The following is a 19,508-nucleotide window of genomic DNA, read 5'->3' on the forward strand; positions in this document are numbered from 1 at the left end:
TGGCGCTGTAACCACTGTGCCGTGGGTGCTGAGCCAGCATTTACATTCTTATATGGTGAATTTAATGTTTAATTTATGAAGCATGTGACTAATAAACACTTCACTATGAGACTAAAAAAATTTTTTTAAAGTAACATTGAAAGTGATAAGTAATCTTATCACTTCTTCCTTTCAAGCTAGAAATTGCCACCAGTGTATTTTCCCCAACTCCCCCACCACCACCAAGAGGTGCCAAAAGATTTGCTTTATTGTACATAAAAGGAAGTCAGACGTATCCTAACTGGAAGCAGGAGAGAAAAGGACAATAGAACATTAACTGCAATAGAAGGCAGAACTCAGCTGGGGCTGGGGGCTGGAGGACTCATACCCTTGGAACTAACAGAAAAAAAGTCATGGGATAGTGAAGATTTAAATGGTCCTTCAGTAGTAACTGGAATTTCAGTATGTGGAGATTGAAAAGATGTTTGGAAGAAGAAAGAACAAAATTATGGCAGTAGAAAGATTTGTCACATGCAGGAGAAAACTCAATTTACATCCTTATGTATGCTGAGACTCCTGACAGGAGTCTAACATGTCAGGAGTCTGACATGTCAGGAGTCTAACATACAGGAGTCATGAGTTCAACATGACAGGAGTCAAAGCATACATAAGGATGTAAAAAGAGTTAAAAGTCACAAAAGGAGGATGGAACCTCATTTAGTATAAACTTATAAATAAGGATTAACCTGGGATGGGCATTCTAACTCTTTCAAAATTTTTACGTATTCATTTAGAAATAAAATAAAATATTTAGATTATGGGTCACTGTTGGCAAAGAGCCAAAAAACTATCATGCCTACTCTGAAAGGTGGTGCACACTAAAATAATAAACTTACAGATGTCTAATAAGTAATCATACAGTAAGAGTGATGGGTAATTGCCGATTTCCCACTCTGTGGTGACTGCCACGAGAAAGCAAAGATCAGTACAAAAATTTTGAAATACATCTATTTTAAAAATAGAAAAGCCCAGGGCGGCGCCTGTGGCTCAAAGGGATAGGGCACCAGTCCCATATGCTGGAGGTGGTGGGTTCAAACCCAGCCTCAGCCAAAACCACAAAAAAAAAAAAAAAAAAACCTACTAGATTACATTTAAGAAAACTGCATAATCTGTAAAATAGAAAGCCATATTTTATAAGTGGTATTTCTGTAAGGTAAAATACTTAGTCTTTCATTCTAGGTTTTACATTCTGAAAGTACATATGCTCTGAGACTTAATTAGAATTAGCTAATGTGAACTATAAAGTTTTAAAATAACTATATAATCTCATATATATGAATGTACACCACAGTTATTTTTATTATAACATTAAGAATGAAATGAGTGAAAACAATTTTGAAAAGCTATGTCGGAGGAAGTTGGCATTTAGTTCAAGCAAGAGAATTTTTCATTTCAATTGTATAGTCTTGTTCTAATGACTTTCTTTTGAGATTAAGCCAGGATATTCTACCAGCTTTTACTAAAACAATTTTTAATAAAATTTTTAACTAAAAAGCTTTTTTAAAATTTATATGTCGAAAACCTCAGGAAATCATGAAAAGTTACTGAATCTGACTGAGAGCTTTTTGTTATATGTATACATATAATTGCTTGGAAAAGTAAAAAACTATCTGTGTTTTTTAAAAAAGAAAAACTTTACTGTAATTTTTTAGACTTTCAAATATTCTTTTGCCTCAATTATTGAAGTGATTATTCCTCTCAAGTAAATACCTAGTTTTTGTACTCAGAATAATAATTTTTAAGTCAGAAAAATGCCTGCCAGGTATTTGTTTCTGAACATTAAGTAATGATAGTGTCGAGTGCTGCAGCTGTCAACATGTGTGTTTCCTGGTCATCTTTATTACTTTGTGATGACAGGTGTAAATTCTGGAGGAAAAATGTTAATTTAGTAATATTTTGTTTCAGATTCAACCAACTCTGGAGATAACATGTATACTTTAATGAATGCAGTACCTCCTGGACCTAACAGACCTAATGTAAATATGACTTTTTATTTGGGGAGTATATTTGAAGACATTGTTTAAACTTCATATTTTATTTTATAGGAGCTTATTGAATACGAGAAAAATCAAATTATTTCTATGTTCTTGGCTGAAAAAGCATAATACACAACATATAACATATTTTACATCAATATAATTTAAATGTAAAACTGAATGAACCTAATCAGTTATAGAATGTGGATGTCATTTTATCTCAAATACTTAGAAATTTTACTGACTACTTGAAAATGACAGGTTTATGAATGGTCATTTATGTTGACCTCATTTTTAGCATCACTACATTTTCTTTACCGTGATTTTTTTTTCAGTCATGATAAACTTGAAAATAAATTAGGAAGCTAAATATTCTTATTTTTCTTTAGAATATGAAATCTAGGGTTTAAATAAGGAGCTAGAGCAGTTATACAGAAAGAATTTGAGTGTTCTTCATGATTTTTTCCACAAAAGCTCATAGGAAAATATTAGTAAAATATTTATGTAAAAAAATATTTGTAACAAATTATAGTTAATATACAATATGCTTATATACAAGGTAGCTGAAATCAAAGAAAAATCAAGAGATATGTATGTTATGTGCCAAACTGACCAAACCTACATTCTAGGTTTTACATTCTAAAAGTACATATGCAAAAGTAAACCCCAGATAAAAGACCAAACCAAGTAAGTTCACCAGTTTCTCAGCCCAGACTCAAACTGTGCCTTTAATAAAAGCTGAATGGCAACATTAAGTCCAAAATCAATCTCTTTGACTTACCAGTAAGGCATGTATATATTCCAAGTTATTTACTAAAAATCAATCCATGTGCTTTTAAGATCCTCAATTTTATAAAGCAAAAAATGACATTCTCTTCTGGGGAGATTTATAATATGCATGTGATTGGTATGTTCACAGTGATAGAAGATCGACATTTCCATTGGCAGGTATTTTTCCCCCAAAGCCATCACGATTAGTAGCTATAATCATTCTACACACCCATGTACACACAAAAAAACCACATTCAGTATTCTGTACCATAAAATATGCTAGAAATTTTTCTAGCATGGGAAATTTTAAAAGAAAGTGTTTCACTAGGTGTTAGATAATTATGGATAACTTGCCTTCAAATTGGGCACCAGATTTTCTCAGAAGTACCCCAGGGAGATTAGGGGAAGACCAGGGTACACCAGGGGCTCTATCATAGCACATCTATTCACATCTAGCTTGTACCATGCTTCTAATGTAAGATTTCACCTGGAGAAAAAGTACAAAAAATTCCACTGCTTTAAGAAATGTTAACTAGGACTGCCATACAGTAAATGACTGTTGAACTGATGAAGTTGAGACCGCCAACTATAGAATTAACTATATCCAGCTATCCCCTAGGAGCTAAACATATTTAACCTATAAGATGAAATTACTTATTATGTCCACTTGAACAAAGAAAGATATGTTGTCTGCTAAGAAAAATGTTAATGTTGCCATAATGATATTGTATTATTTTTATTAATAAATCAATTTCTTTGGCAGTTTCTAAAGAAACAACTTTGGATTTTAATAGAAAATTTGTCATTATCATAGAAGAGGATCCTCATTGTCTCATTTGCACTAGTTAAGGATATCTGAAGAAGAAAAATTTAGATAACAGTGAGGATTAGCCTAAACATTAAGGAACATAGAGAAGATGAGATGAGAGAATTAGGGCAGGCCAGTGAGTGAATCTATAAGGTTGACAAAAATCAAGTAAAAATTACCATAACTTGAAAATAAGTTATGGCTGTATCTTGTAACATTAAACATAGCTATTGTAACATTGAGATAACAGTTGTTTTCAGTGTAATTACAGTAATTTTCTTCATTTTTAAAATAGTTTCCAATGGGCCCTGGGTCAGATGGCCCCATGGGTGGATTAGGAGGAATGGAATCACATCACATGAATGGCTCTTTAGGTAAGGATTTTAAATCTGATACTTAAATTCAAAACAAATTCTTAACTCCATAGAATAGATGTTATGGTTTACAGTGTTCTTCCATAGCTAGCTAGTCATTTTGTAATTCTTAAACTTTTACATGAGACTGATAGCTTAATCAACAATTGGTTATTGTAACTAGAGGTCATTTGAAAATCAGAAGTGTGAAAATTGTTCTAGCCCATATTCACAACTATTTCCTTTAACCTATCAAAACCTGGTGATTCATAAAAGGAGACATCATTGCTTACAGCAAGTATCACACAGCCTAACCTACAGGACTGCAGGACTCTTCCACCTAATTTCTTTGTCTCTAGCAGTCTGTGGACAGTCTTTCGTTTTTGCTTTTGTGTTTTAATGTTCATTTCCTTTTAAAAATAAATAGGTAATCACATTCTAGATAATTCTCTTATAAATGAGAGCACTGCCTAGCTTGTCTTCAAGATAAAGATCATTTTTAGTATGTGACTAATGGTTACAAAAATACTTCATAATTATGCCTTCTTGGCTAATGAAGCCAAATATCTGCAAGGTGAATAAAAAGTTGTACAATAGTAAAAATAAAGACAAGAGGTACAAAACTGCCTAGGGTACACAACACACTGTGTTTATAGGCAGGCCAAATGCAAAACCAAAACAAAGACACTTTATGTTTGAATACGTTTAAGTAACATAAACTTTTAAGTAATTTAAAAATTGACATTGGGGATGGGGGAGTTGGTGTTAATTTTTTTTTCTTTTGAAATGAGTTCATCTTCTGCTGAAATTAGAGAAAATATAACCATGAGTAATTTAGGTAATATCCAGACTTCATTTCCCACCCAAATTTAGAAAATACCTCCCTCCTTCTGGTACCCTGAAAATCTGTATAATTTCAATAATCAAGAAATTATTTACAGCACATTAAGAGACCTTACATGCTTTTAAGAATTCATGTTATTTTCCTAGATTTCAAAGTTTGGTTTGCATTGTCCAATTATATTAGCTTCTAGCCAGGTGTGACTATTTAATTTTAAAAATTAAATAAAATTTAAAATTCAGTTCTTCATTTGCATTGCCACATAACAGGTGCACAGCAGACACATGGAGCTAATGGCTACCTTAACAGACGTCACAGAAACATTTCCAGCATTACACAGAGTTCTATTGGACAGCACCATTCTAGAATTTTTTTTTTGAGACAGAGTCTCACTATGTCGCCCTCAATAGAGTGCTGTGGCATCACAGCTCACAGCAACCTCAAATTCTTGGGCTTAAGCTATATTCTTGCCTCGGCCTCCTGAGTGGCTGGGACTACAGGCGCCCGCCATAATGCCTAGCTATTTTTTGGTTGCAATTGTCATTGTTGTTTAGCAGGCCCAGGCCGGGCTTGAACCGACCACCTTTGGTGTATGTGGCTGGTGCCCTATTCACTGAGCTACGAGTGCCAAGCCACCATTCTAGAATTTTATTCTCCAATTTATTGCAAAATAATTCACTCTTCAATCTTTTTACTTGTAGAATTATTCACAAAAAGATACTATTTGGCCATAGTTAGAAGGCTTTCAGTTATTCACTGTAATATAATTTTCAGAAGAGTTTCATATATGCTTGGTTTCTAATATTTTCTATAATGACCATTACTGTATAAATTAAAGGGAGGGGTGTGGGGTTTTGATGTGTGCCACACCTTTTGGGGGCAAGACACGATTGTAAGAGGGACTTTACCTAACAAATGCAATCAGTGTAACCTGGTTTCTTGTACACACAATGAATCCGCAACAATTTAAAAAAAAAATTGGATATATGTCTGTATATGATTGCATATATGCATTTAATATTTAAGAATTTGTTATATTATGTGTTTATTTGTAAATTAATCGTGTTAATAATAAGCCCTAATTTTGTGATGTTCACTAAATGTTGTACTATTATGTTACAATACAGACTGTCTCGAAAGTTGCCATACATAGGAAAAAAATTAATAAAACTTGTGTAACAAATGATATCTTGGAACATGTTCACCGTAAGTGGGAGATAAGACTTTATGTGTTTGGAGAAAGGTAGCCAACACATAGAGAAAATTTTGTAAAATTTTTTAATGAATATTTTGTAAATAAAGGTAATTTAGCTATAATTTCTCATTTTCTCTGTATATTGCAACTTTTTATTCCAGGAACATTAATTGTTTAAAATAGTATTCTTTGTTACCTAATGTATGATTCCACTTCATATGGAAGAAAAATTAATATTTACTGTTCATTTCTCTTAAGAATCAAAAATATAATTTAAAGACATTTTTAGTTTTGGATGGATTACTATAAATATTAGTTGCTGTCAGATTTTAAATAGTATTAAAAATGCTTTGCTTTGGGTTATTATGGTAAAAATGCTTCAGAATTTTGTCAAATATTGTTGGAAATATTCAGTTTATATTGTATCAGATTTACAGCATCATTTTCATAAAATACATGTAGAGACCGCTACATAGGTACATGCTTTATATACATTTTAAAGTTGTAATTGGGTAGTATATAGAGATGCTCTATCTAATATTTCTGCTATTGAGAAAAAATAAATGGGAACTAGAAGTGGAATTCCTCGTATTTACCATCAGATGATACTGATTCACTATACAGTATAAAAGAATAAGAATTTCTTAAGATTTAACCATTCAGGCGCTGTCACTGGAAAACACATGTAGTGTACTGGATTTATTTAAATTAAAGTAGTACTTAATCTTTAATCAAAATATTAATAAGGTTTTCCTGTCATATTTTGCTTCAGGCTCAGGAGATATGGACAGTATTTCCAAGGTGAGTACTGGGTGTTCTCTGTAATGTTTTTAATCTATTTTTTTATTTCACATGAAACTCTCATTAAAATTATTACAGTAACTTTATGAATTCTGTTTTTGAACAAGAGTTTGAAAGTAGAAGACCAAGTGTAGGTAATAGAAAGTTAAAAAATTAATGAATATAATCTGTAAGAAAGGATAAAATAAACGTTTTAAGAATGTTCCTAAACATGCTAAGATTAATTTATAGGATATACTGTTCATTATTATTTACTACCCAAGTAATAATCAATATAGTCACATTAAGATGTTACATATTTGTAAAATAAGCTGACAGAGTTTACATACTCTTTTGAAAAGTAAAGGTGTCAAAACAGAGAAGTAAATTTGAAAAAATTATTACATGTCATAAGGACATTATATTTATACATCCAGTCAGTCTTAAGTAGTATTGATTTCCATAATTATTAACTCTAGTCCCCAGAATAGAGTAAGAAAGTAATTAGAGGAAAATTATATTAGGACAGGCAGGAAAGTAGCCTTGTATTAGTTATGTCTGCATTTTTCCTCCTTTGAATATCTAAATTTAATCCCTTTCTTAAATACCTTATTTTTATAGAACAATACCTAAATACCTTTTAGGTTATGATGAATTTAAAATAGATTTCTACAAGTAAGTATATTTAAAATGAATAAGAATTAATTGTTACCACTAGAATGACTCTTTAATAAAATTCATTAAAGAATGACTGTATTTAATTCTATTTCTAATTTATATTCATGTATAATAATGTAAAATTCCTGATGCTGAAGAAAATAAGATTGAGCTACAAAACATTTTAAGTTACAACTTCAAACTAAAAAAAAAAATCAGTTTAGTAATTGGTACTCCAGCTTTATACCTCTAATAGGTATAGCTGCTCAGCTTCACAAATTTTATAGGCACTTTGGATGTCAATGTTTAGAAACAATCAGAAAGATCTTTTTCTATTCTAAGAATAGATACAAATTTATTATGGGCACTAGTATACCTCTGTGAGAAATAGTATTCATAAAGCCTGATTTCAAAATAAAATTTCCTATACAACTTTATTAGAACCTTTTCTCTTGAAGCATCTTTGCAAGTACAATAACCAGGGTATTTCTAAAAATTGGATTGGCTGAATTGTACTTAGTGGTTACCAATGAAATTTCTAATGTAGTAGTTGAGAAGCCATATTGCTTTAGGTCGTTTTCCTAAAATTTTCTTTCACAACCTATAATCTTTTACATTAAATAGATATAAACAAAATTGTACAGAGGGAAATACTATGTAATTTATAAAACCTTTAAAAACTATAGAGCCATAATGAATTCAGTGCCATCTTCTGACCTGTCCTCATGTCAGATGTATTGCTATTCTTCCTGTGTGAATTGTCCCATTCCTATTCTCGGAGACAAGGTTTTTCCACTATAATACTATGCCCACTGCTGATAGCATTCTCTTGCCTGATGATGTATTGCTTATTCTCTCAGCATTAACTGACCACCCAGTGAGTACTTTGTTTGCTGGGGATTGCATTGTGCACCATGGGGAGATAAAAATGACGTCTTTAACTGCAAACATAGTCACTGCCCTCAAGTCTCTTCTACTTGGGCAAGAATTTCTTCATTCAGTAAACCTTAATGCATCCAGGTTTTTTACTGGGCTCCAGAAGTCCAGAGATAAATAAGGTATGGTCTTCACTCTCAAGAAGTTGATTGTAACTGAAGAGACAAAACAAATACCATAAGGACCATTCTTTACAAAGTTCATATTCATTTAAATTCATATAAGATCCGTCCTTTAAGTGATAAACATGCCATTGAACAAGGTTCTGGCATTGACAGTTGCCTCTGCCTCTAACTGAGTGGCCACACAGCTCATTTCTGCACAGCCCCTGCGCTGGTTCCTTGGCTCTGGGCTCTAGCCTGGAGGAGGATGGTGTTGTTACACTGTAGCCACTTTTTCTCTCAGCAGTAGCAGCAGCAGCAGCAGCAGCATGTGTATGGTTTACCACCTGCCCCAACCTCTTTCTCCCTGCTTCTTTCCACTCAGCCTAATTTTTTCAGTTCATTACTCAGAGGTTTGCAGTCACTGACTCCATATCCCGCCTGCCTTCCTTTGCCTACACATGTCCCACTATCTCACTAAGATTTCTCCTCTCTTCTTTCTTTTTTCCTGAGGGTTCATTTATTTTCTTCCCATCTTTGTCTAGTTATTCTTGTTTATGAATCAAACAGCAACCTTGACCATTACTGCTTAGTAATTTTGTTCAAAATCCCTCTTTGGTCTCTAATGACATCATCCTAGTTCTCCAGTTAAAATTGTGTTTTGTCAAGCACCAGGATTGCATATTTTCTTTAAACTTCTGTTCCATTTTTAAATAGTATTTATTAGTACTTCTTTTTCTCCTTTTTTATTCTGGTATAAAAAAGAATAGTATTTATTAGTACTTCTTTTTCTCCTTTTTTATTCTGGTATATATCTGGGGTATATATGCTCTATTTTATCTATTTGATATGTACAGTAAATAAAGAGTACTAAACTGAGAATGAGAAATAAGGTTCTACTGTGGTCTTTACAAATTGTGCAAACATATTACTTCACCTCTCATAGGCTTAGTTTCCTTTGCTGCAAAATGTCCTTCATTCCCTGGTTACTTCAGAAAATTGTTTAGAATCAAGTGTGACCATATGCTAATGGCTGTGAAGTACTAGAGGCTCTAAATAACGTCCTTCTTGTTAGTCATACATCTTTTGTGGACAAGGCTAGATATCCTGTCAATTGCACTTTCACAGCACTGTTTCAGTGGCAAAATGCATTCAAGTTTCAAATGAAGTTTCCAAATTATTTCTTGTTCAGTTAAGGTTTACCTGGTGAGACTCATACATTTCTCTCCAAATGCAGGATTTGTCTTTAATTTAGAAGCTATTTAAATGAAATGTGAAATTCCTTTCATCCTGTTTCAACCTGGGAATCACCTAATCAATGAAACAAAATTGGTGGGGGGAGTTGTTTTAGAGATTGGGGGTGAAGAAAAGCATATAATTTGTTTTCCTAGAAGGAAAGCAACTAACTAAAGAAATTTGGCAGTTTACCTTAATATATTTCACATTATATTTGGGGGTTTAAAAAAAATCTTCTGAGAAATCAAAACCTGATTATATCGTGTTTAATAAATTATCACAGGAATCTTTTCAACCTCTAGCTTTCTGACCTCAAGCATCTTGGTTCCAGTTAGAGATCCCACACTGCTCACCAGGGAAGTTGACAAAGGTAGATCTCTGCTGTCAGTTCAGGAGTGCTGGCCTGAGTTGTAGCTCAGTTGTACTCAGAGAGAGAGCAGCTGGCAGTTTGTTCTTTCTGGAGGTCAACAGAGTCACAACAATACGCTATGAAACACATTGGCAGCCAGTGAGAAATCAATTCAAAATTCACTACCAAAGGGTTTGAATAATAATATTGTAATAAACAGAAACAAATTTTCTATAAGTGTTATTATTATTTTTTTTTTTTTTTGCAGTTTTTGGCTGGGGCTGGATTTGAACCTGCCACCTCCGGCATATGGGGCTGGCGCCCTAGCCCTTTGAGCCACAGGCACCACCCATAAGTGTTATTTTTTAATTTGAAATTTTACAAATTTAGAATTTAGAAAAGTTTGTAAAAGTTTGCAACAAGTTTTTATGGTGAAAGAAATAACAATAACTTACTATTTAAGAGAAGATAGAAAAGACTACGTACAAGGTAAAATCAGAAACCAGGGAGTGAAAGAGAGTTAAACGTGGCAGGGAGAGGAAATTGTGTGTGTGGTGTATTGTGCATATGTATAGGTATGCATATATATATCATTCCTATATGACATTATAGCTTAAAAACTTTCCAGCTTGAAGAGAAGGTAAATGGCAATGTAATAAAATCACTTAAAGATGGAATCCATATAATCCAATTTTTTCAAACTAAATTCTTAAAGTAGGGAATAAAGTACACACTAACTTAAATAAGAAATGTAACCAATGGGCCTAATGTAGCTAAAAGAACTCTTGTATTCTTTTGTGCTCCTTATTCCCTAATTATATGCTCAGTGTCTTTTTGACCAACCTAAATCCTTTCTGTACATTATAGTCTTGCCTTAATGATACAAGCTGCTGGAGACACAAATGTAACTACAGTTATGCTCTTTAGCCTGTATCTACCGTCATTATTTCGCTCAGTGATTATGGACAACAGAACTGTGAGACTCTCCATAGAAGAGCTCTTATTTTCACATGTTGCAACAATTATTTAAGGTTATATATATATATATATATTCCTGTCACTTCAAGGTTTTATATATATATATTTTCATTCCTGTCACTTCAAGGTTTTCAAATACAGTTCAGTAAGTTGGATAGGAATAACAACACACATATTCCTATATTCTCCTAATATCAGAGAACTGATATTATCTCAGTTTTGCATGCTAAATGTGTCCTTTTCATCTTCCTCTCAGAGTCCTTAAATACCACCACTCTCCAAAAAGCATATAATGCTGAGCCACCATGCTATGAGGAGAGTGCATGGAAATAGAAATAATAACACTGACCATATTTTAATATTAGCAACTTTCAAATTCTGAATATCTTAAAATCTACTTTTTGAATCAGGAATCAGATTTGAAGTTAACTAAACTTCCAAAATTATAAACCAAAAAATGATACATGGCAAAAGTGCCACAGAGATTTCAGCACCCCAGCTGAGTAGAGAGGTGTTGCTCCTCGAGGGACCCCATATGCTAGACGGGGTGGGAATGAAGAGGGCTCATTTCATTCTTCAATTTCACTGTATAAAATAGGCAGTTTCCAAGTGCATCCTAAAATTTTCTTACATATATGTTAGATTATATTTTATTCTGATACAACCAACTTCTCCATTATGTATAAAATGATAGAAGTATGCATTTACCAAAAAGACGTACAGATTTGGGGTAAATCTTACAACTTTTTAACATAAATTCAGTTTCCTTTTGAGCTAAGTTACCACTATCATTTTTGCTTTTAATGAATAGTTTATTATTTAATTAATAATTTTAATAGTCAATGAATTATAAAATAATATACTTTTTAAATTTTACTTAAACTTTCTTCTAGGAAATCAGGATATTTATGTTCATAGCAAAATACAGTTGCTTTTCTATATACTTAGGAAACTAACATTTTCAGAAAAAATTAATCAAAAAAAAATGGAATCCTCTTTGTTGTTTAAAGTATGGTGACTGAGTCCTTGGGGCTTACTGGTATATTGAGTGCCTGTGGACTTCAGAGGTTCCTTTTGCTTAGATCCTCCCTATGGGGTGCACAGCAAGACAAGATACAAGTGTATTTCCACCAGCTCATCTACCTGTATGTGCTTTACAGTTTAACCATATTCTTAAAAAGCACGTGTTCTTCTGGGAATAACTTATTTATGAAATTTTAATGTTTATGGAATAACTTGTTGTAGTTAAGTCAAAAACCTCTGAGCAGCGTTCTTTAAAAAATTCAGAAACCTACTGTAAAACAATATAAATTGCAATGAGTTAGGAAAACAATCTAAAATCTTTCTTCCATTTGAAATAACAAATGAAAATGTTTAACCCTGGAGGGTTTTTTTTCACTTGTCCATAAATTGGACCTTGGAAGACTTCCCTCAGTCACAGTCATAATACTATATAAACTTGGTTTACATGCAAATACCATTTTGTATTTCTTATCATTCTGGAGTATCACATATCCTGACATGGCTAAAATTGCACAGTAATAATGACATGAGCAAATTTAAATAGAATATGAAGCAATGCTATACTAACGTAATGTTTGATTGGATGCTAACAGCAGCCATTTTATCTGAAAAATAAATCTGCTGTTAACGACAGGAAAAGGTTCTAAGGCAGTTTACTTTTGAGCCTCCTTTCCTTCCAGAGAACATAACAAATTCTCTAGTCCTAAGGTGTCTCTCTTGTTCTTAACTAAAGTTATTGACTTCTTCCTTATGTTTCACATTGAAAATAATAAAAATTTAAATATTGTTATCTATACACTGCATATGAAATTAAAGGGAAATGTTTATTTAAAAAGTTACCTTTTACAGTTTGATTAGTGAAATTACTAAGGGAATTGTTGTTCCATCAGGCCTTATTGGTGGGTAGGATCCTTCATCACAGCCCTGCTGGGAGTGTTTTTTAAACCCCCCAGAGTTCTAGGAACACTATAACCTGAGAGTGAGAAATTGAATAAATATTGATTCTGAGACTAAGAAAATAGTTGTGATAGGTTATTTGGGGATTTTTGTTTGTTTTTAAATTTTCATTTGGAAAAGCATCAGTACTTGTCAAAGTTCAAAGAATGAACAAGAATACCTGGTAGAAATCTAAGATTAAAATTATAAGTATTCTTTGTGCTTAGAGATGCTGTTATAGATTCAATTTTTGAAACAGTACAATGTAAGAGGGAATTAAAAACTTCAGCAATGCCTTGTTTTCTAAATCTTGTTTACAGAATTCTCCCAATAATATGAGCCTGAGTAATCAACCCGGCACTCCAAGGGATGATGGTGAAATGGGGGGAAATTTCTTAAATCCTTTTCAAAGTGAAAGTGTAAGTATGCCCTTGACTATATTGTCATATCCAGATATTATTTCTGAAGTTCTACTATTTGAAGAAATGCATAAGTTCATTATTACTGCTGTTAATCTAGAATTCAATAGGTTGATCTTTTAAAAGTTAGAAGAATCTTTAAGTATAATTTCTTTGAAACAAATTTTAAAAGACAAACTTTTTCTTTTTTACTCCTATTCTATATGCATAGTTACAAAAAACATTTTATAACATCCACTGTCAAGGAGCAAACTGAAAATAAGTTGCCTATTTGCTGCTTCTTATAAGTTTTCATGTTACTAAAATGTCTCTAAATTCCAAAACCCAAACGAATTTCATCTTCCTAGGATTCATGCCATCATTTAAACTTATTATGGAGGATCTCTTAACCTACAGGTAACATCAGAAAACAAACTACCCTCATTTCGCCTAACTCAACCCTTACCAGAGTTGATATCATCAGAATCTGAAGCAGCAGCTAACAGTACATCTACTTTTGCACAGAGTAGCTGTGCCCCAAAACGGAACCCAAGATTGAGTGTTTGGTGGGCTCTTTTATTTCTGGGTATCAACCCAGAACCTCTGCAGGGACAAGACTTGTCTAGTTTTTAGACATTATTTCTGTTAAAACTAGAAATAAAATGATGCTTCTCTTTAGTTTGTTTTATTTGCAGGATGTATATGACTAGTGAGGACAAAGAAGATACACATTAAAATTTATATGAAACTTGAAAAGCTCAGCCCATCAGTGATGAGAAAAACATGAAGAGCTATGCAGTTTAAATCATCATGCTTAGATCAGGGGAATTATTTTTTAAGTCCTGGTTCTTACACTGGTTTGCTTCAGGGCAATGGACAAATGAGTTAATTTCCCTATGTTCACTTTTATCTAATTAGAGACATTTGTTTCTCTTTCTGCTAATTTTTCCAGCAAAAAATTGGTATAATTCAGTGAGGTTTATGATAATTCAGTTTAACATTTATTGAGCCTGCTAAATGTAAAGCACTAGGTTAAAGACAATATATTCTGAAATAAAAAGAACACACACCTACCCTCAAAAAATACAGTCCAATTGGAAAAATAGATGTTTACATAACTAAAATATGTCTGATTCATCACTGCTATAACCCATATAAGCCATATATTTTAAAAGTAAAAGGCAACAATTAATTTGTGGTTGGAAGAATGTTTTTTAGAAACAGTTCAGCTTCAGGGCGGCGCCTGTGGCTCAAGGAGTAGGGCGCTGGTCCCATATGCCGGAGGTGGCGGGTTCAAACCCAGCCCTGGCCAAAAAAAAGAAACAGTTCAGCTTCATATGACTTTAACTGTATGGGCAGGAACCCGAGAAGTCTCCCTTCTTTTTCCTTCCCAGATTTGTCATCGGTGACTTCCACCTTGTATAATAGTTGGAAGAGGGGGTACATTTCACAACAGGCATCAGAAAATCTTAACGGGGCAAAAATACAGATAAAACAGGACTTAGAGAACTTCTTTGCACAAAATAAGTACCAGCAAAACACCCTTCAGTCCCAAGGAGACCGTGCATGGGCAGGGAACAGGTCCTCTTATGAGGACTGTGAGTGCACTGAGAAGAGGGACGGCCAGAGCAGGGCTCCTCCTGGGGCCCAGCTTCTCTGCCCCTGAATCCACGAAGGAGCTTCAATGCCCGACTTCTGGCAGAATTAGCAGAAAACAGAAGCTCTCTGCTTCTCCTCCCTCTTTCCTTCCTGTCCAAACCAGAAAAGTTACAAAAGGAAAAATAATTGGATGGCAGAGTGAAAACCCACACCACTGCCCTGCAGGGTAGTACAGCCATGGAAGTGGGCCCCCACTGGCTACTCCCTTCTTTTGTCTGTCTAGTGAGAACTGACTGATTATGAGTGATGTCACGGTTTTCTTGGTTTTCTCTATCATATTACCACACATTCTTGTTAAGGCTTTTATCAGGTCAAGAAATGAAAAGAGAAGAGAGAAAGACAAAAGCGATTCAGTGCTGACAAATTAAGACTTTAAAGAATTAAATGAGTGAGATAGCTCCACTTGATTAGCTTTACTATAATCAAGGAAAAGCAAGAACTACTTAATGAATTGAAAAAGAAAACATTTTCCAATAAATTAACATGCAAATTGTAGTGTTTTTTTAATGCATGTAACTGTGAAAAGCACATATTTTGAGCAGTCTGACATTTGAGGTTTTCTCAATCTTTATCTTGAAGTTGAAATACAGAAGGAGGCCCCATAAAGAAATGAACATCTATTGAGTACTTACTATGTACCAATACTGTCCTAATCACCTCACACGATGCTTGATTTAATTAATACAGAAAAAAAAATGTCCAACCCAAAGTCATAAACCTTACAGTGACAACATACTTAACAAAACAAAGCATGAATCAAACACTACCCAGCTTTTTTTTGAATCACAAACAAGGTCCTTTATTTCAAGTAACAAAGATGCCCCCTGGTGTTCAAACTGTAAAATGTTTGTTTTTTGAAAGCAACAGAACACAAAGACCTCATGTAAAAAATAGTTTTTCATACTTTCTTCAAGTGAAGAAGGTGATTGGCTTATTTCCTGAATTAATTTACAAAGAAATATGTTCCCCTTGTATTGACTTTTAATCAACTGAGAAAACATGATACTCAATAGTATCAAGTAGGAATTACAAACAAGGCATAGATCATCTACTATGGCCCGTACCTCTCATTTTCTGCTATGGTAAAGAAATCACAACAGCCCTAATTTTTTTTATGGAATCACATACACTAAATTTATTTCACTTTAGGTCAAAGCAGAACTATTCTTTATTTCTTGGCATTAAGAAAATAAAATACTGATATGCTTAGACATAGAAACATCATGACGCCTTAAGTGTTCTTGACACGTGTAAACAGAGTAATTTATACACACCATTCAGAGATATCTTTGTTATTGGAGATGTTTGATGGATTTTATGGTACATGAAGTAGGTATAATAAATTTTAAAAACCACAAGTTCAAACTAAGGCATATCATCTCAAAAACAAATTTTGCATTAAATGGTAAAATAATTTGATTACCAAATGTTTGAGATGCGCAAGAGTCAAGAAACATAATATTGGCATGGATAGAAATAAACAAACCCACCTAACAACATCAAGAAAGCCCAACAAGTTAAAATCCGCACAGGTGAATAAGAAAGGATGCTGTTGAATGTGTTTCATGGAAGTGAAATAATGGACCATAACACACTGTGTCTCAGAACTTTCATAGTGATGCACGTTTGTTTAAAATAATATCCTTTTACATTTTTTGCTAAACCAAGCTATAATGCTGATGACAGCTTTGTAAGAGCCATTTTATCATCGTATTGAGAGCTAGACTCAGAATAGTTTTAAAACAGGGCAACCTGATAGCACAGCATTTTGGCACAAACATCACAGTATGTCATCACATATTGATGCAGCAGTACAGCAGAAACAGTGAAGTGTGGTCTCAGTACAGCACACCATGAATATTTTATGTTCCTAAATACAATACTCCATTTATCACCTACTCTTCCTTTACTTCTGGAAAATTGTAAGCTACTTCTCTATTACTTTGAAGGATAGAGACCAGTGACAGAAATTCCTTTTTGCCTGCTCATTCTGTGAGTTTTCTTAGAAATTTTGTGATTTCTCCCAATTGTATTCATTCAAAATAGTTTTAATAAATGCAGCTGAAGATGAGCAGTTCACAGCCTTAGGACTGAGAATAGCATATTGCTTGTGTAGACAAACAGGCATAAATACAAACTATTTTACGATACCAAAGACAGCATGTCATTTCACAGTTATTTCTACAATTCAAAAATTAAACTTTACCAGAGGCTTTCTAATTTTTCTGAGTGGTCTTGCTTGGAGCTGATGACTTCTTTCTTTATGCCTTAATCTGGTTCTTTTTTTTCTCTATTGCTAGACCCTGTTTTTTCACTCCTGAGAAAACCTAGTTTTCTTAACGTCCCAACAAATGAGTAACAACTTATAATTTTTCTGTTAATTTTGCTTGAAAGATTTGCAATATCATAGGGTCTAAAAATGTTGACAGTTGCTAGTGTTAAGAGATGATAGCAGCCAATAAAAATGTCTGCTAACTGACCACGTGCATATGGGTAAGCTTACGCAGACATGCCTGTAGTGCTGTGTATTAGCATGAAGGCTGCTGTGTACTTTTAACACTGTTTCCTAATAGTGCATGACACATGAATGAACTAGAGTAATACTTACAGAAAAAGGATTTCAGAATTTTTAAAATCCTGATTATTCAGAATGTACATTAAATGAGATGGTGTCTAGAGTTAACTAGAAACTTTCCAAAAAGCACATCTTTTGAGGTCCTATCTGAAATGCTTTAGTATCTTTTACTATTTTACATTATTGACAGAGAATACTCAATAAAGTCTTTGTTTTAAAGTAATAATTATCTAGCTGTGCTATTGAAAATTAATTAAAATTAGATACAACTACGTTTTTAGTTTTGAAATTGTACTGACTACATCTCAGTAGCTGTATGTGGCTGGTGGCCCTCATGCTGCCCGAAGGAGCACAGCACAGAACATCTCCACCATCACAGTAAATTCTGTAGGGCGGCACTGATTAGATCACCGATTCTTACTATAAATAACAGTTGCCATGGAAAGCATAGATTAAATTTTCTGTGCCCATTGTGCTATAGTCTGTATTTTTTTCCTGTTTCTAGTAAAACCTTGGTATCTGTTTATTTTCTTGTTTTTTATTCTTGCCCTTAAAAGTCATATGCCAAAATATAATTCTGCTTAGACAAAGGTTCGGCTTCACTGAAGTTTGCTGTCACTGTTCATAACGTAAGACTTTGCATGGCATCTTGTGATGAAATGGGGCCATATTCCCATTCTGGCGCAGGGTCAGGGGTGGGCTCCCTTTCATCAGCCCTTGTCTAAATATGTTTTGGGGGTTTGCTTTGGTTTTGCTCTGCTTTTCTGCTACCACAATCGAGTGTAAAAGGTAAGAGGAAGAATCCCCTTTCTCTTCTCTGGCAGTCTGTCCTCTTAACTCCCCATACTCAACTATAATCCAACATACACTATCAGTTCAAGTATGTAACTAAACTTTCCTGTATTGAAGCAAAACTGTAGCCTATTAAGTGATTTGCAAGTGGATTTTCCTTGATGTGACCTATGTTTAAAGGATTAATAATCCAATCCTCTCCATATGGTCCAGGGACCCTTTTACCAGGCCCAGTCACCCACCTTTCCCCAGGAACAGTACATATTCTCAATTGGAGCCCTCATGGCTTCTGTTCCAGATGTCTGCCAGTGGAGCTCTTGTCACTCTGTGCTCTTCCCTGGGGAATCCTACTTTCTCACTGTGATCCGTCCTTACCTCATGATTCACCTGTACCTCCTCTGATTTCTGCAGTCTGTCCCAGCATATCTGAAATTCACTTCACTCTGTCCTCTTTTTGATACCTTTTGAAAAAGTTCATGCTTCCCAACCCCATGATCATCACAGTTCCTGGTTAAGCCCCTGCAGCCAGCGTGGGACCTGTTCCTTTGACTATATCCACTTCTTTCCATGAAGCACAATTATTATTAGCATGTTGAAAGGGATTGCCTTTTGCCCTGGTCTTCACATATTTCCAATACAACATTTAATAATTAGGGGTCCATATTTACATTTTATTTTAGAAACTATCTTCTTCTAGGGACCATTACCATGTGGGAGTGGATACTTCTCCCCAGAGTTCAGATAGTCCAGAAGTGTGTTGTCCAAAATGGTGGCCACTAGCTATAAGTGTATATTTAAATTTAAATAAATTCCAATACCTAAAATTAAAAATTTAGTTCCTCAGTGGACTCTAGAACAGGTCCATTGTTGAAGGTTTTATTGGATGGTGCTACCCTAGAAATTTTGTGAGAATCTATTCTCTAAGAATATTAGGGTAGATTGGCATAATTATCGAAGCCATTGTCCTTTATTCTTCTCTAGATCATTTTTGAAACTACGTTTTCTAAATTTCTGGAAGTCTCACCTTTTACCTATCAAACTGACAAGTAAGCATGTAACAACAGTGTCCCTGCTCCCAACCAAAAATGATTGTGGATTGAGATTG

General features: G+C 34.0%; 1 protein-coding gene across 7 annotated transcripts in view; it reads left to right on the forward strand.

Moving 5' to 3' along the window:
* The window catches only part of SSBP2 (single stranded DNA binding protein 2), a 516,465-nt gene that overhangs the window by 495,385 nt on the left and 1,572 nt on the right, over positions 1-19,508 (forward strand). For all 7 annotated transcript variants that reach the window (XM_053587236.1, XM_053587295.1, XM_053587249.1 and 4 more), the window contains 4 exons: positions 1,945-2,015; positions 3,890-3,968; positions 6,756-6,784; positions 13,300-13,398. In XM_053587236.1, the coding sequence (XP_053443211.1) occupies positions 1,945-2,015; positions 3,890-3,968; positions 6,756-6,784; positions 13,300-13,398 (278 nt within the window). The remainder of the gene's footprint in view (positions 1-1,944; positions 2,016-3,889; positions 3,969-6,755; positions 6,785-13,299; positions 13,399-19,508) is intronic.

This window comes from Nycticebus coucang, chromosome 1 (assembly GCF_027406575.1).
Source record: "Nycticebus coucang isolate mNycCou1 chromosome 1, mNycCou1.pri, whole genome shotgun sequence".
Taxonomy (NCBI): domain Eukaryota; kingdom Metazoa; phylum Chordata; class Mammalia; order Primates; family Lorisidae; genus Nycticebus; species Nycticebus coucang.